The 24,752-nt window shown below is 44.1% G+C and overlaps 1 protein-coding gene across 5 annotated transcripts in view; it reads right to left on the reverse strand.

Moving 5' to 3' along the window:
- LOC137432505 (Na(+)/citrate cotransporter) overlaps positions 1-24,752 on the reverse strand; it is a 211,977-nt gene that overhangs the window by 164,710 nt on the left and 22,515 nt on the right. For 2 of the 5 annotated variants that reach the window (XM_078783303.1, XM_068124509.2), the window contains exon 1: positions 18,662-19,115. In XM_078783303.1, coding sequence (XP_078639429.1) covers positions 18,662-18,760 — 99 coding nt within the window. In that variant the 5' untranslated portion in view covers positions 18,761-19,115. Of the gene's footprint in view, positions 1-18,661; positions 19,116-19,172; positions 19,379-24,752 lie in introns of those variants that run through there. The other 3 variants (XM_068124510.2, XM_078783302.1, XM_078783304.1) reach the window with 3 other exon arrangements.

Genomic DNA, 24,752 nt, shown 5'->3' on the forward strand with positions numbered 1-24,752 from the left:
AAGTCAAAGATCACTCTGCTCCTGGCTTCACCTACCTGGCTCCTTCGTCTCCTTCGTTTCCTTGGGCCTGCTCCCGTGCGTTGGGACCATTGTTTCACCTCCTCAACCTTGGCCTCGTGCTCGCCTCTCCGCTCCTGCCTGGCATGGCTCTGCGGTACTCCGCCGCAAGGCTCCTTCTGCTCAATACCCGCTCCACCCCATCATGCATCTCTGCCATCAAATCAAATGGACTCCTCCGACGACCCAGGTACATTCACCATGGCTCCGGTCGTAAGTTTGTATATGTACAATCAGGTCACTCCATCCCCGTCCTCTGGTCGGCTCAGCGCACTCCCACTCATCGTCCCAGCGCACCTAGTCACGGCAACGCACAAAATCGCACCTCCTGCCTGCGAACCCTGGCTAAATCACCTGAATTCATCCCCGCTGTTCAAAACAACATCAGCTCACCCTGTTCAACACCCGGTCCCTCAACAACAAATGCCTCATCCTCAACGACTACATCCTGTATAACAAACTGGACTTTCTCTGTCTCACCGAAACCTGGCAACAACCACTGGACTACTACACGCTCAACCTCACCACACCCAATGGATATTCCTACGTCAATAAACCACGCTCGGAGGGCCGAGGTGGTGGAAATGCCGTTATCCACCGTCAAGACATCAGGATCAGCCTCATCCCCATCGCCTCATCCTCATCCTTTGAACACCTGGCTTTTAAACTCTCTGGTCGCACGCAATCAGTCATGGCTGTTGTCTACCGCCCTCCCAAACCACACCCATTATTCCTGTCTGACTTCTCCTACTTTCTGACCCAGCTATGTTCCCTCTCCCCCTCAATCCTCCTCCTTGGTGATTTCAATATCCACATGGACTCCACTGACTCCACAATAACCACTGACTTCACTGATTTACTCACCTGCTTTAACCTCACTCAACATGTCAACTTTCCTACGCATATCCGTGGTCACATTTTGGACCTTGTCTGCTCCACTGGATTAATTTTGCACCATAAAGAAACCTGGTCGATCTCGGAGATCTCGCGAGATCTCGGAGACGGTGGGAGGGATTTTCGAAGCTCCACACGGTCTCCACGTTTTTCGAAGTTAAGTCTGTTCACAATTGTATTTTGTCGAAACTGTATTTATGTTTCGGTGTGTGAAGTTATTGTGTGCAACTTTGGTTGTTTCTCGGTGTTTATCTTTCATAAATTGATCGTCTGTTTGCCGTGTCGTGTCTTGAGGCCTTGTACAGTGTGCACTGTACAACCTTGAGGCGTTGTTTTTCTCTCAGCGGTCCGTCGTTTGTGATCCAATAACTTTCGTTCTCTGTATTCCCAGGCTTTTCACCCATAGCCTACTTCCTTGTGTAAATCTCAATTCAAAAAAAAATAAAAAATAATTTTTTTTTTCCTTCTCTGTTCTCATTCGTTTATTCATTCTTATTCGTTCGTTCGTTCTTCGACCACGTGTTTCTCCCCCATTTCCCCAGATAGTTTTCACTCATTAACCTTCAATGTTTACACTTTCCCCTCAAGTTATGTATTCCGTCATATTTTATAACACCTTTTTCTTCTTCTTCTTTAAAAGGCTGCTTTCGACTTGCTCACCAAATCAATTCATCCCAAAAAAAATATCCATCTCCTATAGTGCCTTTTTTCTACATTCCCTAAACTCTCCTGCACTCCATCCTCCATCCAGCGTCCTTAAACGTATTTTTAACTCGAAGGTCACAAGAAACTCATTTTGCAATAAATGTTCGTTTCCCATAAATCGTACACTTTCAAAAATCCAATCTCACCCCTCCCCTCCAAATCTTCCCCATAACCCCTCCCCTCCAAATCTTCCCCATCACCCCTCCCCTCCAAATCTTCCCCATCACCCATCCCTTTCAAATCTCCCCCCTTGCCCCCTCCCTCCTAAACTACCCCCTCACCCCTCCCCGCCAAGACGTCTTCTCGCCCCTCCCCTCCTAGACTCCTGCCTCACCCCTCCCCTCCAAATCTCCCCCATATCCCATCCCTTTCAAATCCCTCCCCTTGTCCCTTCCCTCCCAAACTCCCCCCTCACCCCTCCCCTTCAAATCTCCCCACCCTCATTGCTTCTCAATTTCCCCCTTCTCACTCCCCCTCCTCAAAGCGTCCTCCCCGCTTCTTCCCCCTTCAAACTCTCACCTCCATCTCCCCCAACCTTCTGCCTCGCTCTTCCCCCTCCTCAAATAACACCTCATTGTGGCTCACCCAATCACCATCAAACCTTTTGTCCGCCCCATCCTTCCCTTTCTCCGAGCTATTCTGAAATCTCTGACACACCTTCAACAGCTCTCCCTATCTCTTCCACCTCTTCCACATCTTACCCTACCCCTCCTCCCCCCTGTTCTGTATCTGATGCTCCCTCTTCCTCTTCATTAACGGTATGGACCTCAAACATCCGGGGCCTTCGTTCAAACTTAACTGATCTCTCCATACAGGTTGCTTCTGTCAAACCAGACGTGATCTGCTTAACAGAAACTTTCCTCCTTTATGATGTCTCTGATTCCATAGTATCTCTCCCGGGCTACTCCCTCCTCCGGTATGATAGACCTGAGCCTCGTCCTGGAGGCGGGGTTGCTATCTTTATCAAAAACTCTCTTCCTCACTCGCCCTGCACTGCACTCTCTCCACCTCACCCCCAGGAATACCTCTGGCTACGGCTTCCCCTTCGCTCCCACCTCTTGTTCATATGTGTGTTGTACCGTCCACCAAACAGTGATGACTCCATCTACATCTCGCTGTCTGATGATATGGACCAACTTCTATCTACTCATCCCAACTCTCTCTTACTCATATGTGGTGATTTCAATTGTCACCATGCCAGTTGGCTGGGTGTGGGTACCTCTCTCACCAGCCATGGCTCTTCAGCAAAGGACTTCTGCGACTCACTGGGACTGACACAATCTGTCAATTTCCCGACCCGGATCTCAGTCAACGGAACATCTTCTCTTCTGGACTTGGTTATGACTAACTTCCCTGAAAATGTCTGCTGCTCTTCTTCTGCTCCGATCGGATCATCTGATCATGTCCTTGTTAAAGTGGACATCTCTCTGACCATCCTCAGGGAGCCTGCTCAGCGTCGACGAGTCTGGCATTTCACTCAGGCCAACTGGCACGGTCTTCAAGCAGCCATCAATCATCTGGACTGGTCTCCCATCTCTACCACCTCTGACATCAACTCATCCTGGGAATTCTTCCAAAGTAAATTGCTCTCTCTCATGCACAGATTTATCCCATCTCGTCTTCAGTTGTCATACCCTTCCTCCCGTCCATGGTACACGGAATCTTGTGGTGAGGCTGTTGCCCAGAAACAACTTGCCTTCGTCTCCTGGAAAGCAAATCCAACGGAAGGAAATCTCATTTCCTTTCACAAAGCCCGAAACAAGTGTGTGTCCACCCTCAGGAGAGCCAGGAAACAATATCTCTCCGTTCTCAAGACCGAACTCTCTTATCTGTCTCCCTCTTCCAAATCCTGGTGGCGTCTGGTCAAATCCGTTTCTGGTGTTTGTTCCCCCTCCATCCCCTCCCTTACCTCAAACGGCTACACAGCTGACTCCGCACGTGAAAAAGCTGAATGCCTCAACTCTGTGTTTGCCTCTAAATCTTGTGTCCCAAACCCATCCCTCTCTGTACCCACCATACCCAGTCGTACCCTGCTGCTCCTGGACTCCGTGTCCTTTCCTCCTGACAAGGTGGAAAAGTTTCTGTCAACCTTCGACTCTGATTCTGCAACTGGACCCGACGGCATCAGCCCACGGGTCCTAAAATCCTGCTCTGCTGCTCTATCTCACCCTCTCTCTGTTCTCTTCACCCTCTCTTTTGCTCAAGGTCAACTGCCATCTGCTTGGAAATCAGCCAACATCACCGCTTTGCACAAAAAAGGTGCAAAAACAGATCCTAGCAACTACAGACCAATCAGCCTTCTCCCAATTATCAGCAAAGTCATGGAATCCATCATTGCTTCGGATATGAAATCTTTCCTCTTCTCCAATGGCTTGATCTCTGATCATCAATTTGGTTTCAGACCAGGTCACTCTACTCTGGACATGCTGCTTCTGCTGTCTCAACAATGGATGGAGGTCCTCAATGCCAAACAGGAAATTAGAGCAGTCTCCCTTGACATATCACGTGCCTTCGACACGGTCTGGCACCCCGCTCTGCTCACCAAACTCTCCTCCTTTGGTATCCATGGAAATCTCCACGCATGGCTGGCGGACTTCCTCTCTAGTCGTCGTCAACGTGTGGCCCTGAATGGGTTTCTCTCATCTCCTCTTCCTGTTCAGGCTGGAGTTCCCCAAGGCAGTGTTCTGGGCCCCGTGCTTTTTCTGGTCTTCATCAATGATCTCTCTGACTCTCTCGAAAATCCTCTCTATCTCTTTGCTGATGACTCCACTCTCTGCCGCTCCATTCCTCTTCCCTCAGATCGGCAGTCTGCTGCCTCCTCACTCTCTGAAGACCTGGACAAAATCACAGACTGGTCAAACAAGTGGAACATGTCTTTCAATCCTGACAAATCTCACACTCTTACTATGTCTCTCCGAAAAGATCGACTGGACAACCCTCCCATCTACTTTCTCAACAATCCTCTCCAAGAAGTTCTGTCGCTCAAGATTTTGGGTCTCACTATCTGCCATGATCTTTCTTGGGAAAACCACATTTCCAAGCTGGCCTCCAAAGCCAGTCGCCGACTGGGCATCCTCCGTCGTGCGAAGTCCTTCCTCGGCACACCTGAGCTCCTCACCACATACAAGGCTTTCATCCGCAGCTCAATGGAATACTGTTCTCCCCTATGGGCCGGTGCTCCTGCCTCACACCTAGCTCGGCTTCACGCTGTTGAAACCAAAGCTTTCAGAATTATTGGAATCTCCCGCGATGAAGCTATCTCTGAGGGCCTTTCACTCACTCACCGCAGGCAGGTAGGTGGTCTTTCTGTCTTCTACCGACTCCTCTCCGGCCTTGCACCCCAGCTCTCTCTGTGCTCTGTCCCCCAAATATTCCTACAGGTCGCACAAGATCTGCCAGCAACCCTCTGATGGTTAAACTGCCGAAATCTCGGCTCTCTGCTCACCTTCACTCTTTCAGTCCTCTTTTCTCCCGCCTCTGGAACAAACTCCCTCACTCCCTTCAATCCCACTCCTCCCTCCAGGTCTTTAAAACAGCTGTTCACCACCATCTCTTATCTTCCCCCATCCAAAACCTTGATCTTTTCTACCCCCGCTAATTCACCCCAGATCCACCTTGTTTGAAATTCCAACTTCTTTCCTGGAAGTCCTGGCAGTGTCCATATGTTTTATACCTCTCCCACCGCCCCCTTCCCATGCCCCCCCCCCCAAAGCCCTCGCCCTCTCTCAGATCTCTCGATGTCTCCATGTCTCTCGGTCCCTGCTCTCAAATGTTGTGTTTGTGTCCTTCCCCCTCTCTCCCCATCTTGTCTACCGCTCCCGATGTTATATGTTTTATGTGTCGGTTTGTCTTTCTGTGTGATTAATGTTCGCTCTTTCACGAGCCTCGATCTTGTATACAAAAAAAAAAAAAAAAAATCTCTCTGGCTCCGACCTCACCCTCTCTGACCACGCAGCCATCACTATGACCATCAACATCCCCACCCCAACACCAAGACATTATCGCACTATCAACTTCTGTAAGCTAAATGCTCTTTCACCTACCTCGTTCTCATCCACCCTCTCTGAAAAAATGTCCACTTCTCCCTTCATTGACCTCCACACCCCTTCCGACCTCACTGACTACTACAACCACACTCTCTCCTTCTGCCTTGACCAGCTTGCGCCTGTAAAAACCAAAACAGTTTCTTTCACCCATTCTGCTCCCTAGTTTACCCCTGAACTCTGCCTGATGAAAACTCGTGCTTGCCAACTTGAAAGACTCCGCAATAAAACAGGTCTCACAGTTCACTCCCAAGCCTACAAGGACCACCTACAACACTACAAAGATGCCCTCTCCCACGCCCGCTCCGCCTACTACTCTCAAATTGTCCACTCTGGCTCCGGAAACCCAAAAGCACTCTTCTCGACAATAAACAAACTCCTCCGCCCCCTGGACACCACCACCCAGTCATTCACAGTAGACAACTGCATCTCCTTCCTTTCTTTCTTCCAACGCAAAATTGACAACATCTACAACAGCTTGACCACCGCCGCACCCGCTCCCCCTCCAACCACCTGCCCCCCCTTATCCTGCCTTCCCCTGTCTCAATTCTCCCCGGTCTCCCCTACTGACCTCTCTGAACTCCTCATAGGAATGAAAACTGCCACCTGCACTCTTGACCCCATCCCCTCCAGCTTTGTCAAGGCCTCCCTCCCTGCTCTCTCTCCACTTATCATTGCAACAATAAACTCCTCCCTGTCTACAGGCATCGTCCCACCATCCCTTAAAATTGCTGCTGTTACCCCCATTCTAAAGAAACCTGGTCGAAACCCTGACACCCTAAACAACTTCAGACCCATCTCCAACCTACCCTTTCTGTCGAAAGTTTTGGAACGCGCTGTAGCCACTCAACTCAAACATCACCTCTCTGCCAATAACCTGTATGAAACATTCCAATCCAGATTCCGCTCCAACCACAGTACTGAAACTGCTCTCCTCAAAATCACCAACGACCTTCTCCTCTCCTCTGACGCTGGCAACCTCAACATTCTCGTCCTCCTCGACCTCAGCGCTGCCTTTGACACCATCGATCACACCATCCTCCTCACCCGACTTGAATCCACCTTTAACGTAACCGGCACTGCCCTCTCTTGGATTAAATCATACCTCTCTGACAGATGCCAGTTCATCTCCATCAATAACTGCAAATCCCCCACTGCTCCCCTCCCCCAAGGTGTCCCCCAAGGTTCAGTTCTTGGCCCCCTCCTCTTCATCCTTTACCTGTCCTCCCTCGGTCACTTAATCCGCCGTCATGGTCTCCAATTCCACTGCTTCGCCGATGACATCCAGCTTTTCATCTCCACCAAGTCCGTCTCCACCGACACCCACTCTATCCTGACAAACTGCATCTCTGAAAATAAAATCCTGGCTTCAAATCAACTTCCTCAAACTTAACTGTGATAAATCTGAAATAATCATCATTGGCCCAAAAACGCTCACAAAATCCACCCATAACTTTGCCCTCAACATCGACGGTATCCCAGTATCCACCTCCCCTCTCATCCGGAATCTTGGCGTCATCTTTGACCAAACCCTCTCCTTCGACAAATACACTAAACAGATCACAAAGACAGCCTTCTTTCACCTGAAAAACATCGCCCGTCTCCGCTCATCCCTCTCCTCCACGGCTGCAGAAACCCTCATCCACGCCTTCATCACCTCCCGTCTGGACTACTGCAATAGCCTCCTCTATGGTTCACCCTCAACAATCACCAATAAACTCCAATACATTCAGAACTCCGCTGCCCGTCTACTCACCCATTCCCGGACCCGTGACCACATCACCCCCGTCCTTTACAAGCTTCACTGGCTCCCCATCTCCCAGAGAATCCAGTACAAAATCCTCCTCTTGACCTACAAAGCCCTCCATAACCTGGCCCCATCCTACCTGGCTGACCTCCTCTCCAGACACACTCCCACCCGCAACCTCCGCTCTGCTGGTACCAACTTCCTGACCCCCCCCCCCCCATCCGGACCAAATTCAGATCCTGGGGGGACAGGGCCTTCTCCATCGCTGCTCCCACCCTCTGGAACTCACTACCTCACACCATCAGAGACTCCTCCTCACTCACCACATTCAAAACATCACTCAAGACCCACCTGTTCAGCACTGCATTCAACATTCAACCCACAGCATTTAACCCCTGACTATCACTTCTCCTTCTCCCTCCTTTTGCTTTAAATATTTCCCTATTGATTCTTGTCTTTTTGCAATTGTTGTTTCCATGTTTTGTTATGCATTATGTTTTGCACTCTGTCAAAGTGCCTTTCGACTTCATGAAAAGCGCTATACAAAATAAATGAATTATTATTATTATTATTAAAGAATTGTGCTATCACAGATGAATGAACATCTAGTTTCAAATAATCTTTTCAATTCTCGCCAGTCAGCATATAGACCAGGCCATAGCACCGAGACCGCTCTCCTAAGAATAACCAATGATCTTCTGACCTCTCTTGACTGTGGTAAGGTGTCCGTTCTTGCTCTTTTGGACTTGTCTGCCACCCTTGACACGATTGACCAGAGTGTCTTAATTCGTCGGCTTGAAATCACATTTGGTATAACTGGTACTCCACTTTCTTGGCTGATGTCCTATCTTACTGATAGAGTGCAAACAGTTGTTTGTCAATGGCAAGAAATCAGCCCCTTCTCCGCTTTCCTTTGGCGTTCCCCAGGGCTCAGTCCTGGGACCTATCCTCTTTCTTTTGTACACTCAGCCTCTATTTGATCTTGTTGCCAGACATTCAGTTGATCACCACGCCTTTGCGGATGACAATCAGCTGTACAAAGGAAGCACGATTCAACAAATCGTGCCCACTGTTGAAGTGTTAGAAGGCTGTATTGCCGACGTGAAGGCGTGGATGACCCAAAACAAACTTCAACTGAACGATGCTAAAACAGAGTCAATGATTGTAAGATCGCACAGATGTCCTCTACAATGTTCACTTCCTACCACTATTCATGTTGATGAAACCGATGTAAACTTTGTTTCGTCGGCCAAGAACCTTGGTGTGGTTTTCGACTGTAACATGACATTTTCCAAGCAAGTACTTCAAACTTGCAAATCAGCATACTTTCAGCTGCGAAAGATCTCATCCATTCGCCACTTTCTTACTCCTCAAGCTGCTCTAACTCTGGTCTGTGCCCTTGTCCTCTCAAGGCTAGACTATTGTAATTATTCTTTGTATGCTGGCTGCCCTCAGTTTCTCTTGGATAAGTTACAAAAGGTTCAAAACTCTGCCGCTCGTCTTGTCTGTAAGGCGAAGAAGTCTGACCAGGTTACTCCGCTCCTTGAATCTTTACACTGGCTGCCTGTCGCTGCTCATGTGCAATATAAAATTTGCACACTATGTTATAAATCATTGTGTGGAACGGCACCTCACTATCTCTCCGATTTGCTCACTCTCTATGAACCTCGGCGACGGTTTCGTTCAAGCGACGACTCTATGACCTTAGAGCCGCCGCGCACCAGCACCAAGTCATTTGGCGAGAAATCCTTTTCGTTTGCTGCACCTCTGCTCTGAAATGACTTGCCTTCTTCTGTTCGACATGTTGACTCTCTTCCTGCCTTTAAAACCTCCCTCAAAACCTATCTGTTTCACAAGTCTTTCAAAGTCTAAGTCCTGTTTTCCCTTTGGTTTGAGGTGGGACAGAGATCGAGAGTATGTCTGTGTACATGTGTGGGGGAGGGAGGGGAGGAGGAGGGGGAGTACACATCTGTGGGTTTTGAATGGGGAGGGAGAGGAATAGGGCAAGAGTGAAGGTGTGTCTGTGTGTGTGTATGTTTGTGTGTGTGCGTTCGCATGATAATGTAAAGCGCCATGAGGGTAGTTTACTCTGCTTGATGGGGCTATATAAGACTCCTTTATTATTATTATTATTATTATTATTAAATGTGTTCGTACGGGAGGAGATGCCAACTGCTGTTTTCAGATCTCCCCACAGGTGTTCCATGGGATTTAGATCTGGACTCATTGCTGGCCACTTCAGAACAGTCCAGCGTTTTGTCTTGAACCATTCCTAGGTGCTTTTTGAAGTGTGTTTGGGGTCATTGTCCTGCTGCAAAACCCATGACTTTCGACGAAGCCCCAGCTTTCTGATACTAGGTTGAACATTGCGCTCCAAACTACCTTGGTAGTCTCCTGATTTCATGATGCAATGCACACATTCATGACACCCAGTGCCAGAGGCAGCACAGCAACCCCAAAACATCACAAAACCTCCTCCATGTTTGACTGTAGGGAAGGTGTTATTTTCTTTGAAGGCTTCATTTTGTTTTCTGTAAACATAGAGATGATGTGCTTTACCTAAAAGCTCTAATTTGGTTTCATCTGTCCACAGGACATTCTCCCGAAAGGATTTTGCTTGTTCAGGTGTGTTTTGGCAAACTCCCGTTGGGCTTTTTTACGTCTCTCTCTGAGCAGTGGGGTCCTCCTGGGTCTCCTACCATAGAACCCCCTTTCATTGAGTTGGCGACAGATGATGCGAGTTGAAAATGTCGTACCTTGTGTCTGAAGGTCAGCTTGAATCTGTTTGGCAGTTGATCAAGGTGCTTTCTCCACCATTCGAACAATCCTTCGCTGCAATCTTCGATCAAATTTTCTCTTGCGGCCACATCCAGGGAGGTTGGCTGCAGTGCCATGGGCCTTAAACTTCCTGATAACATTGTGTACGGTGGAGATAGGAACATCAGGGTCTCTGGAGATTGACTTGTAGCCTTGAGATTGTCCATGCTTGGCTACAATCTTGTGTCTGACCTCCTCAGACAATTCTCTGGTTTTATTTATTTTCTCCATGCTCATTGCAGTACACACAGTGACACAAAACAGCAGAATGACTCCTTTTCTCTATTCAAACTGGTTGAATGAGTGATTTTTATATTGCAGGCACTTGAAACTCATCACAGGTGAGTTAATTTCCAAAGTAAAGGAGAATCACCTGCTTGAAATGTAATTATTTCTAACAACTTCTAAAAGGTGCTGATAATATCGTCTGGGCCATTTTAGGATTTCTTTGTGGAATAAGCTAAGACTTCGTAATTTTTTCAGCTTTTTTTGTTTTGTTCCACTGCAAATCAACAATTTTATGGAAGAAATTGTGCATTATTTGAAAAAAGTGCAAGGGTGCCAATATTTTTGGCCACGACTGTATTTACTTGATATATGTCACTAGTTTAATGAATCTAATAGTGTTTGGTGTTTCACAGTATAATCCATAATTTTGCTATGTCTCAGTTTTTAATCTTACTAAACCTGAGCAATGAAGCATCGTAAAGTTTCTTTATGCAAATAAAGTGCCATTTTCAACAGATTTCTGCAAACTTCGTCACTGTGTATGGCAAAGGTGTATTTTTCAAATTCTACAATAAGCAAATAGTTGGCTGCCTTAAAGTGTGAGCACAGGCCCCTTGCAAGATGATCCCAGGTGAGGAATATGTCAACAGATGAGACAACCAACAAACTATTGACCCAGCCAAAGCATCAATCATTGCGGATGGGAATATTAACGTCACTGAAGTATCCACAGATCTTGAAATTTCTTAACCCAGAATTTTGAAATATCTACAGGACTTGGAAATTCTTAAGGCCCTGTTTTGACAACCACAACTTGGAGGTTCAAGGTCGCAGTAAAATGGGTAACACTGAAAATGGCATTCACAATTTATAGCGGCTGGCATCATGCCTCAACTTTTTCACAAAGTTACATGTAGATGCAGCCAATTTTATCTTTCATCTTTTTTTTTATGGGAAGTACAGAAGGGTAGGACCCATAGCCATTCAGAACAATATTATATAAGAAAGAATGCTAACGGGTCAAGTACAGTGAGCATCATATGCAGAAAGGATCAGTTGGGGCAAGGAGGATTATCCCACCCTGAAGTTCGTTAATGTGGAAATAATGATGCGACAAACCTGATGTTAGTTTGGCTCAATGGAGGCCGCAATGCAGCTACCTTCAGCCTCGATGTGAACCCACAAACTCCAGGATCCGAGTCAAGTGTCCTCCCCAAGAAGGAGCCACTGTACCACACAGTGATGTCATCTGGTAACTGGTGATGAAACTGGACTTTTCCACTAGTGTCCTGAAATCTAACAAGAATCCATGCAAAGGAAGCAATGGGATTGCCATCGCCCAATAATTTTCCAAACAAGGCCATCTGGCAAGATAATCGCCGTTATTTTCTGGGATGCAAAGGGAATCCTGCTATTTAACTATATGTCGCAAAAAAACTATGTTCACAGAGAAATATTACGCCTGCCTAATAAAAACAATTACGGCAGGCCATCATGGACAAACACTGAGAGCCGTTTATCAAAAGTGACTCGGTCTCGGATCCTGGAGTTTGTGGATTCACATCTAGGCTGAAGGTAGCTGCATTGCGGCCTCCAGTGAGCCAAACTAGCATCAGGAGAGGACAATGTGCCCGTACATACAAGGCTCTTGGTGTGCATAGCACAATTCCCAAATGTGGCTTCAAGCATCAGGATCAATCCCCAACATCCTCCATCCTTCTCCCTCCACCAACCAATACAGCGTGGATGTGACCCTGAGTGACTATTCTCTGTTTTGACATATGAAATGAGACCTGAGTGACCATCAATGAGGTACACAGAAGGATCTCTGCAGGAGGAGGAACTTGAGCCGCATCAATCGCAGTTCCATCACACATCCACAGATGAGCTACCTAAAGGTCCTGACAATATCCCCATACCCCTCTATTTCCACTACATCCAAGTACTTATTCAATTCCCACTTAAATATATCCACCCCCTCCACTACCACTACCTTACCGGGGAGACCATTCCATGTATTAACCACTCTCCGACAGAAAGACCCCTGCCTTAATACTCTCATTTTCTTTACCCTCAAGCTATGGACCAGGGGCTGTCCTAATACTGTCCACTTTACTGAACAACTCCATTGCACCTACCCCTTCATCAGATCCCGTCGTAATCACCTCGTCTCTCATGTAATCACCTCATCAATAAACAAAGAGCAAACATGGAGTTGTGTCTCCCTTCAACTGTTCCTCATAGATAGGCCCGGAATCAATCTAGTAGACCTATTCTGAACCCTCTCTATGGCAGCTATATCCTTCCTCCACTGTGGTGACCAACACTGAACACAATATTCTCGATGGGGGATCATTAAATTCCTATAAAGTGTGACAACGACCTCCTTGGATTTACAATTTATCCCCTACAATTACAACCTAAACCCCTGTTTGATTTATCTATAGCTATCTGGCAATGTGCTGTCTGCTTACCCCCCTCAATTACCACCCCAAGCTCCTTATTCATTGTAATCAAATGAAGACCAAATGATGCATTGGAGTAATCAGAAGGAATGAGAATAAACAAAGGGCAAACATGGAGCCATCAGGGAGAGCCTGGATAGGAGTCGGGTTACAGACGCGACTCCACAACCCTCAAACCCATCCAGGTGTAGCCAAGTGAGCTTTACAGAAAACTTTCTGCAATAATTCACTTCTCCTTAGACAGACAGATAAAGAAAGAGAGAAAAAAAAGGAATTAGAGTGAATTAGAATTCTGTATCTGTATAGAATGAAAAAGCAAGAATTAGAATGAATAAAGAGAAATATGAAAAAGTAGAAATAGATGTGAAACAAACAAAGAGCAAAGCTATCAGGAAGAACCCGGATAGATATATTTCAGCAGTTACTCCCCAGGCTCAAATGCAGCAACAGGTACAAGCTACCAGAGACTGCCTCTTGACATTCTCCAAGATTGCCCCTTGTATCATGTAATGTTTATTTTCATTTTTACACCCTCATCCCAGACAGAAACTGCTGGGTCATCCTCTCAATCTGACACCCACCATCACCCACAATTGTATGACCACCCCCATCATCTGCACTACCATCCATGTGCACACTCACCGCACTCCGATCACTTTTTGCACCGGCAGCACTCCCAACACCAACCATACCACACCCCTCTTCATCCACATTAATTACAACGCCAGCAGCATATTTGTACCCACTTCAACGCACGCAATCTTCAGGTACTCTGTGAAGCAACCGAGACTGAGACATGGTGGACGGAGTGACCAGAAAAGTTCAAATTTACTGGTAGAAACATTTTAAGGACACATTATTTAAGTCAAGTGAGACCATACTGAAAAAAAAACTAAAAAAAACAAAACTTGGTATTTCCTGGACCATTGTGAGCACAACTCGTTTCTAAAACTTTTGAAGACTCGTATATTTTCATTTTTAAAGATCTCACGAGATCTTGCCGACGATGGCACGGTTTTTCGAAGCTGTACACGTTTTGCAAGTTTTCGAAGTTAAGTAACTGTTCACAATTGTATTTTTGTCAAAACTGTATTTATCTTTCGGTGTGTGTACCTAGAGTGTGTCCCTAGGAAGATTCTCGGTGTTAATCTTTCATACCTGTATGAAAAAATCGTCGGTTACTTCGTGCCGCGATTTTTTCGGCCTAGTACCTTGCTTCCTACCTTGAGGCTTTGTTTTCTCTCAGCGGTCGATTGTGGTCCAATTGCTTTCGTTCTCTCAACTTTTCCAAGTCTTTTCACCCCATACTTCCTGGTTTAAAATCTTAACTACAAACAAAACAAACAAAAAAAACATTTCCTTCTTTGTTCTTATTCGTTCGTTAGTTCTTCGACCACGTGTTTCACCCTCATTTCCCCAGATAGTTTTCGCTGTTCAATTTAAAAATCTTTAAACTTTCCCCTGAAGTGCTATATTCTGCCATATATTATTTTTTTCCACTTTTTTCTTCTGCTTTTTTAAAAGGGTGCTTTCGCCTTGCTCACCAAATCTATTCATTCCAAAAAAAAATTCCATATCTTACAGTTCCTCTTTCCTAAATTCCCTAAACTCACCTGCACTCCACACCCTCCCCCCCACCCCCCCTGCTTCCAGCATCATTAAACGTATCTCTGACTCAAAGGTCACAAGAAACTCATTTTGCAATAAATGTTCGTTTCCCATTAATCGCACACTTCCGATAATCCAAACTCACCCCTCCCCTACAAATCTTCCCCATCACCCATCCCTTTCAAATCTCCCCCCTTGCCCCTTCCCTCCTAAACTCCCCCCGCGCCCTTCCCCTGCTCGACTCCCCCTCGCCCCTCTCCTCCTAAACTCTCCCCTCACCCCTCCCCTCCAAATCTCCCCCATCTCCCATCCCTTTCAAATCCCTCCCCTTTCCCCTTCCCTCCTAAACTCCCCCCGAATCCCTCCCCTCATGAACTCCCCCCCCCCCCCTCCAAATCTCCCTACCCTCATTTTTTCTCCATTTCCCCCCTCTCATCTCTCCGCCACAAAGCGTTCTCCCTACTTCTTCCCACTTCGAACTCTCACCTCCATCTCCCCCAACCTTCTTCCTCGCTCTTCCCCCTCCTCAAATAACACCTCACTGTGCCTCACCCAATCACCATCAAACCTTTTGTCCACCCCATCCTTCCCTTTCTCATAGCTATTCTGAAATCTCTGACACACTATCAACAGCTCTCCCTACCTCTTCCTCCTCTTCCACATCTTACCCTACCCCTCCCCCTCCTGTTCTGTATCCGATGCTCCCCCTTTCTCTTCATTAACGGTATGGACCTCAAACATCCGGGGCCTTTGCTCAAACTTGACTGATCTCTCCATACAGGTTGCTTCTGACAAACCAGACGTCATCTGCTTAACAGAAACTTTCCTCCTTCATGATGTCTCTGATTCCTTAATATCTCTCCCGGGTTACTCCCTCCTCCAGTATGATAGACCTGAGCCTCGTCCTGGAGGTGGGGTTGCTATCTTTATCAAAAACTCCCTTCTTCACTTGCCCTGCACTGCCCTCACTCCACCTCACCCCCAGGAGTACCTCTGGCTACGGCTTCCCCTCCGCTCCCACCTTTTGTTCATATGTGTGCTGTACCGTCCACCAAACAGTGATGACTCCATCTACATCTCACTGTCTGATATTATGGACCAACTTCTATCGACTCATCCCAACTCTCTCTTCCTCATATGTGGTGATTTCTATTGTCACCATGCCAGTTGGCTGGGTGTGGGTACCTCTCTCACCGGCCATGGCTCCTCAGCAAAGGACTTCTGCGACTCACTGGGACTGACACAATCTGTCAATTTCCTGACCCAGATCTCAGTCAACGGAGCATCTTCTCTTCCAGACTTGGTTATGACTAACTTCCCTGCACATGTCTGCTGCTCTTCTTCTGCTCCAATCGGCTCATCTGATCATGTGCTTGTTAAAGTGGACATCTCTCTGACCATTCTCAGAGAGCCTCCTCAGCGTCGACGAGTCTGGCATTTCACTCAGGCCAACTGGCACGGTCTTCAAGCAGCCCTCAATCATCTGGACTGGTCTCCCATCTCTACCGCCTCTGACATCAACTCATCCTGGGAATTCTTCCAAAGTAAATTGCTCTCTCTCTCATGCACAGATTTATCCCATCTCGTCTTCAGTTGTCATACCCTTCCTCCCATCCATTGTACGCGGAATCTTGTGGTGAGGCAGTTGCCCAGAAACAACTTGCCTTCGCCTCCTGGAAAGCAAATCCAATGGATGGAAATCTCATTTCCTTTCACAAAGCCCGAAACAAGTGTGTGTCCACCCTCAGGTGAGCCAGGAAATAATACCTCTCCACTCTCAAGACCGAACTCTCAAACCTGTCTCCCTCTGCCAAATCCTGGTGGCATCTGGTCAAATCTGTTTCTGGTGTTTGTTCCCCCTCCATCCCCTCCCTTACCTCAAACGGCCACACAGCTGACTCCGCACGTGAAAAAGCTGAATCCCTCAACTCTGTGTTTGTTTCTAAATCTTGTAACCTAAACCCATCCCTCTCTGTACCCACCATACCCAGTCGTACCCAGCCGCTCCTGGACTCTGTGTCCTTTCCTCCTGACAAGGTGGAGAAGTTTCTGTCAACCCTCGACTCTGATTCTGCAACTGGACCTGACGGCATCAGCCCACGGGTCCTAAAATCCTGCTCTGCCGCTCTTTCACTCCCTCTCTCTGTTCTCTTCGCCCTCTCTTTTGCTCAAGGTCATCGGCCATCAGCTTGTAAATCAGCCAACATCACTGCTTTACACAAAAAAGGTGCAAAAACAGATCCTTGCAACCACAGACCAATCAGCCTGCTCCCAATTATCAGCAAAGTCATGGAATCCCTCATTGCTTATGATATCAAATCTTTCCTCTTCTCCATTGGCTTGATCTGTGATCATCAATTTGGTTTCAGACCAGGTCACTCTACTCTGGACATGCTGCTTCTGCTGTCTCAACAATGGATGGAGGTCCTCAATGCCAAAGGGGAAGAAGGGGAAGGGGAGAGAATCTTGAAAATCCTCTATATCTCTTTGCTGATGACTCCACTCTCTGCCGCTTCGTTCCTCATCCCTCAGATCGGCAGTCTGCAGCCTCCTCACTCTTTGCAGACCTGGACAAAATCACAGACTGGTCAAACAAGTGGAACATGTCTTTCAATCCTGACAAATCTCACACTCTTACCACGTCTCTCTGAAAAGACCGACTTGACAACCCTCCCATCCACTTTCTGAACAATCCTCTCCAAGAAGTTCTGTCACTCAAGCTTTTGGGCCTCACTATCTGCCATGATCTTTCCTGGGAAAACCACATTCCAAATTTGGCCTCCAAAGCCGGTCACCGACTGAGCATCCTCCGTCGTGTGAAGTCCTTCCTTGGCACACCTGAGCTCCTCACCACTTACAAGGCTTTCATCCGCAGCTCAATGGAATACTGTTCTCCCCTCTGGGCCGGTGCTCCTGCCTCACACCTCGCTCGGCTTCACGCTGTTGAAACCAAAGCTTTCAGAATCATTGGAATCTCCCGCGATGAAGCTAACTCCGAGGGCCTCTCACTTACTCACCGCAGGCAGGTTGGTGGTCTTTCTGTCTTTTACCGACTCCTCTCCGGCCTTGGTCCCCCAGCTCTCTCTGGGCTCTGTCCCCCAAATATTCCTACAGGTCGCACACGATCTGCCTGCAACTCTCTTATGGTTAAACTGCCAAAATCAAGGTTAAACTGCAACTCTCTTATGGCACACTATGATTTATGTGGATGGACATTCCGTCAAAATTAATTTTGACAAATTTCCTTTATCCCGTGTTGTAAAATCAACAGACTTGAACTGGGACATCAAACCAATCAGCGCTGGGCCGCAGCGTAACTGATCTTGGACTGCACCTGTACTTTATTACTTTTACAATACCATTACAACTAACATATTGAGAAATAAAGGGTTGATAACTGAACACTCATGAGGTCTTAAAAGTAAAAATAAATATATAAAAATCCCTTTTTAAGGCCATTTTCCCTGATAGAGAGGGGCCTTGCAGGCCTCGTGACCATCATCATGGTACCCTTTTTGAGGCAATGTTTATATGGCCGGATGCCCTTCCTGATGCCAACCCTTAGTCGCCTCTTACAATGTGCAGGGATACAGTGTACCTATTCTAAATCGGTGTACACACCAGGATCATTCATCCCAGCAAGCTGGTACTCAATTTGCACGACCTCAGAAGGATGACAGGCTGAGTCAACCCCCTGGTGTTAATTCAACGATCGACCGGGATTTGAACTCAGGATCCTCGGATCCCAATCCAGCACCCTAACCGCTAAGCCAACATCAGGCATAAGGTATTAGAAGCAATTTAAAGAAAAAAAAGAAAAAGCAAAACAAAAACAAGTTGTTAAAATTCAAATCGATTACATTGCAAGAAAAATTCAATTTCAAAACATCGCAAGTGTATCTTTAATCAACAACACAGCGCAATGCGCAAGTGCTTCCTTATTGCGAAACCCAAACAATGACACAGGACATTAACGAGATATGTATTTAAAATACACGAAAGGCAGATTTGGGTCAATGTTAACAAAACAAACGTTGCTGATAATCATTTGTTAAACTACAACAGCAACGAGGATACATGAAGGAAAGCACACATACCTTGGTAGGTATAACAACAGGCAGAGGTATCATGAGAATTGGGGCCAAAAAAATGACGAGACCTTTCTTGTACTTCTGAAGATAATTCAGCACCTTCATTTTGCCAATATAGCACAGGTATTTCAGATTACAGCAGCAGTCCAAGCTGGTAGTCTAAAATTGTAGTCGCAGCAGAAAGCAGTATGCAGTTGCCGAGTGCCAGCACGAGATGCGGCGGAGCAGTTCAATGCTGAACTCTATGGATAGAAAATCCAGGTCAATGAGGGAGGAGTTTTGAAAAGTGAAACGCTCAGCAAACCGATCGTGACCCCTCGACGCTCAATGATTGAGCAAAGTTGCGAGTTGCTTCGAGTTTAAAAAATAACTAATGATGGTAGTCGCAAAAAAAAAAAGTCTGAACGAGAAGCACAGCAGCAAAGGACTGATGTTTCATGCTCTTTTGATGCTCTTTTGACACTCGATAGAACATCACATTGTTTATAAATGTGTAAACAACTTTTGCAATACTTACTCAACTCATGACTTTGGTTAATAATCAACTTTTTGAAAGAAAAAAAACAACAACCTCCAAATGCTTTGGAATTTGTTGCAGACCTAAACAATTTCGGGTTATTTTGAAAGATAGTATCTTGGCCAAATACTGGTTAAGAAAAGTATTAGCACATCCTCGCAATTCTATCGATGAATCCTTTAGTGCTCCGGATGAATTCCCGTTATCGTACGACGGTGTCGGGGAGGGAGGGTCAAAGTTGCTTCATGGGAAGGGAAACACGATGGTTTGGACATTGCCTTCCCAGCAGTACGGACTATACAAGGCAGGGCAGGATTTTGGAATTTCGCCACAGCGCCGGGAGCAATTACCCTCTGCAATGTCAACAAACAACATATAAATAATTACAAAAAAAAAGCTAAAACTACATTGAATCATTCTTTACAACGTACAAAATGTCATCCGGGTGTTTCGAAAACAGAGATTCAACAAAGATAGTGCCACCTTCGTGCCTAAATCAGGATTGGTGGCACAGCTGTGCCCTTTAGGCAACATGGCATGATGGCCGAGAGGTGTGCACACTCGCCTCTGAGTTGTCTAGCCTGGGTTCGAATCTCGACCCAGCCCTAAACTGTCATGCAGATGTTCCAAAGGCGTCCATGTGTGGCACCATCCCACGGATGGACATTAAAGCGGGCTGTCCTGTATGCTGCACTAGTTAGTGGATGTTAAAGATCCCATGGTGTCCTTCATCAAGAGGAGACGAGCCATCGCCGGCACCCTGGGCCAAATTCCAACCTTATTCTTAGTCGAACCTCGAACATCAGGCCTAGCCACCCGGTTCATGAAAGACTTGGGTCCAAGCTTCCCAGGGAAGCGAACATCCGCCCGACTTGCTACTTTAGTCCAAAAGCCAATGGGATTAGTTTATTTACCCTAACAACGTCATTATTGACATTACACTGGTAGTGAGTGCTACCAGGCTGCAGATCAGCTGAGAATAAAAATGAAGCATTGAAAAATGGAGAGTAAACAAAATAATCTATTGTTCACCAATGGCCTTATTTTGTGGTTATTTGATTTGTGCTGAGAAATCGAAGGGGACATTGGGAATGCACTATTACTAGTTTGTCTAAGTATTATTAACACCAGCAAAGAACCCGTCCTTCCAAATGGCTAAATTCCCCCATGATTGGTGTATTTCATTATGACTGGTAATAACATCCACCAGCCAGCATGGCTGTGCCATACACATTTACATGGAGAGAATTGGGGTCCTCCTCTCACCCTGAACGCCCTGGACTATGAATAATTTTTAACCGCCCAAAAACCTTCCCGTGCACTCCCCACCACTCAAATACAACCATCAGTTTTCAACTCATTCTCAAATACAATCAGTTTAGGAGTGCATAGAAGTCAAACAAACAAACACATGAACACACAAATAAGAAAGACGTCATGCAGAGAACGATACTTGCAAAATTCACTCCTCCTCCCCCCCCCACCCCAAAAAAAACGTTGCCATGGATACATCAAATTGTCCATTTCATTGAAATTTAAATTGACCATCTCAATCAAAGTTTGGGTCAATGGGATTAAAATTGATGATTTTTCAGATGAAAATTGATGAGTTCAGAAGATTGATCTTGAGTTGACCTTTGACCTTTTGACCTTAAAATATTTGGTTTCCCAATTCAGTGATGCAATACACAAATGCTGTTCAATTTTCAAGTCAATGGGATTAAAATTGATGATTTTTCAGATGAAAATTGATGAGTTCAGAAGTTTGATCTTGAGTTGACCTTTGACCTTTTGACCTTAAAAATAGTTGGTTTCCCAATTCAGTGATGCAATACACAAATGCTGTTCAATTTTCAAGTCAATGGGATTAAAATTGATGATTTTTCAGATGAAAATTGATGAGTTCAGAAGTTTGATCTTGAGTTGACCTCTGACCTTTTCACCTTAAAATATTTGGTTTCCCAATTCACTGATGCAATACACAAATGCTGTTCAATTTTCAAGTCAATGGGATTAAAATTGATGATTTTTCAGATGAAAATTGACGAGTTCAAAAGTTTGATCTTCAGTTGACCTTTGACCTTTTCACCTTCAAAATAGTTGGTTTCCCAATTCAGTGATGCAATACACAAATGCTGTTCAATTTTCAAGTCAATGGGATTAAAATTGATTATTTTTCAGATGAAAATTGATGAGTTCAGAAGTTTGATCTTGAGTTGACATCCGACCTTTTCACCTTAAAATATTTGGTTTCCCAATTCAGTGATGCAATACACAAATGCTGTTCAATTTTCAAGTCAATGGGATTAAAATTGATGATTTTTCAGATGAAAATTGATGAGTTCAGAAGTTTGATCTTGAGTTGACCTTTGACCTTTTCACCTTAAAATATTTGGTTTCCCAAATTCAGTGATGCAATACACAAATGCTGTTCAATTTTCAAGTCAATGGGTTTAAAATTGATGATTTTTCAGATGAAAATTGATTAGTTCAGAAGTTTGATCTTGAGTTGACCTTTGACCTTTTGACCTTAAAATAGTTGGGTTCCCAATTCCGTGATGCAATACACAAATGCTGTTCAATTTTCAAGTCAATGGGATTAAAATTGATGATTTTTCAGATGAAAATTGATGAGTTCAGAAGTTTGATCTTGAGTTGACCTTTGACCTTTTGACCTTAAAAATAGTTGGTTTCTCAATTCAGTGATGCAATACACAAATGCTGTTCAATTTTCAAGTCAATGGGATTAAAATTGATGATTTTTCAGATGAAAATTGATGAGTTCAGAAGTTTGATCTTGAGTTGACCTCTGACCTTTTCACCTTAAAATATTTGGTTTCCCAATTCAGTGATGCAATACATAAATGCTGTTCAATATTCAAGTCAGTGGGATTAAAACTGATGATTTTTCAGATGAAAATTGATGAGTTCAGAAGTTTGATCTTGAGTTGACCTTTGACCTTTTCACCTTAAAATATTTGGTTTCCCAATTCAGTGATGCAATACACAAATGCTGTTCAATTTTCAAGTCAATGGGATTAAAATTGATGATTTTTCAGATGAAAATTGATGAGTTCAGAAGTTTGATCTTGAGTTGACCTTTGACCTTTTGACCTTAAAAATAGTGGGTTTCCCAATTCAGTGATGCAATACACAAATGCTGTTCAATTTTCAAGTCAATGGGTTTAAAATTGATGATTTTTCAGATGAAAATTGATGAGTTCAGAAGTTTGATCTTGAGTTGACCTTTGACCTTTTGACCTTAAAATAGTTGGGTTCCCAATTCAGTGATGCAATACACAAATGCTGTTCAATTTTCAAGTCAATGGGATTAAAATTGATGATTTTTCAGATGAAAATTGATGAGTTCAGAAGTTTGATCTTGAGTTGACCTTTGACCTTTTGACCTTAAAAATAGTTGGTTTCCCAATTCAGTGATGCAATACACAAATGCTGTTCAATTTTCAAGTCAATGGGATTAAAATTGATGATTTTTCAGATGAAAATTGATGAGTTCAGAAGTTTGATATTGAGTTGACCTTTGACCTTTTGACCTTTAAAATAGTTGGTTTCCCAATTCAGTGATGCAATACACAAATGCTGTTCAATTTTCAAGTCAATGGGATTAAAATTGATGATTTTTCAGATGAAAATTGATGAGTTCAGAAGTTTGATATTGAGTTGACCTTTGACCTTTTGACCTTTAAAATAGTTGGTTTCCCAATTCAGTGATGCAATACACAAATGCTGTTCAATTTTCAAGTCAATGGGTTTAAAATTGATGATTTTTCAGATGAAAATTGATGAGTTCAGAAGTTTGATCTTGAGTTGACCTTTGACCTTTTGACCTTAAAATAGTTGGGTTCCCAATTCCGTGATGCAATACACAAATGCTGTTCAATTTTCAAGTCAATGGGATTAAAATTGATGATTTTTCAGATGAAAATTGATGAGTTCAGAAGTTTGATCTTGAGTTGACCTTTGACCTTTTGACCTTAAAAATAGTTGGTTTCTCAATTCAGTGATGCAATACACAAATGCTGTTCAATTTTCAAGTCAATGGGATTAAAATTGATGATTTTTCAGATGAAAATTGATGAGTTCAGAAGTTTGATCTTGAGTTGACCTCTGACCTTTTCACCTTAAAATATTTGGTTTCCCAATTCAGTGATGCAATACATAAATGCTGTTCAATATTCAAGTCAGTGGGATTAAAACTGATGATTTTTCAGATGAAAATTGATGAGTTCAGAAGTTTGATCTTGAGTTGACCTTTGACCTTTTCACCTTAAAATATTTGGTTTCCCAATTTAGTGATGCAATACACAAATGCTGTTCAATTTTCAAGTCAATGGGATTAAAATTGATGATTTTTCAGATGAAAATTGATGAGTTCAGAAGTTTGATCTTGAGTTGACCTTTGACCTTTTGACCTTAAAAATAGTGGGTTTCCCAATTCAGTGATGCAATACACAAATGCTGTTCAATTTTCAAGTCAATGGGTTTAAAATTGATGATTTTTCAGATGAAAATTGATGAGTTCAGAAGTTTGATCTTGAGTTGACCTTTGACCTTTTGACCTTAAAATAGTTGGGTTCCCAATTCAGTGATGCAATACACAAATGCTGTTCAATTTTCAAGTCAATGGGATTAAAATTGATGATTTTTCAGATGAAAATTGATGAGTTCAGAAGTTTGATCTTGAGTTGACCTTTGACCTTTTGACCTTAAAAATAGTTGGTTTCCCAAATTCAGTGATGCAATACACAAATGCTGTTCAATTTTCAAGTCAATGGGATGAAAATTGATGATTTTTCAGATGAAAATTCATTCTTTCAGAAGTTTGATCTTGAGTTGACCTTTGACGTTTTCACCTTAAAATAGTTGGTTTCCCAATTCAGTGATGCAATACACAAATGCTGTTCAATTTTCAAGTCAATGGGATTAAAATTGATGATTTTTCAAATGAAAATTGATGAGTTCAGAAGTTTGATCTTGAGTTGACCTTTGACCTTTTCACCTTAAAATATTTGGTTTCCCAATTCAGTGATGCAATACACAAATGCTGTTCAATTTTCAAGTCAATGGGATTAAAATTGATGATTTTTCAGATGAAAATTTATGAGTTCAGAAGTTTGATCTTGAGTTGACCTTTGACCTTTTGACCTTAAAAATAGCTGACTTCCCAATTCAGTGATGCAATACACAAATGCTGTTCAATTTTCAAGTCAATGGGATTAAAATTGATTATTTTTCAGATGAAAATTGATGAGTTCAGAAGTTTGATCTTGAGTTGACCTTTGACCTTTTGACCTTAAAAATAGTTGATTTCCCAATTCAGTGATGCAATACACAAACGCTGTTCAATTTTCAAGTCAATGGGATTAAAATTGATGATTTTTCAGATGAAAATTGATAATAAGAATAATAATAATGCATTTATGTTATATAGCGCTTTTCAGCGCTTTATAGCGCTTGATTTCCCAATTCAGTGATGCAATACACAAACGCTGTTCAATTTTCAAGTCAATGGGATTAAAATTGATGATTTTTCAGATGAAAATTGATGAGTTCAGAAGT

Source organism: Myxine glutinosa, chromosome 8, assembly GCF_964187855.1.
Source record: "Myxine glutinosa chromosome 8, kmMyxGlut1.1, whole genome shotgun sequence".
Lineage (NCBI taxonomy): Eukaryota > Metazoa > Chordata > Myxini > Myxiniformes > Myxinidae > Myxine > Myxine glutinosa.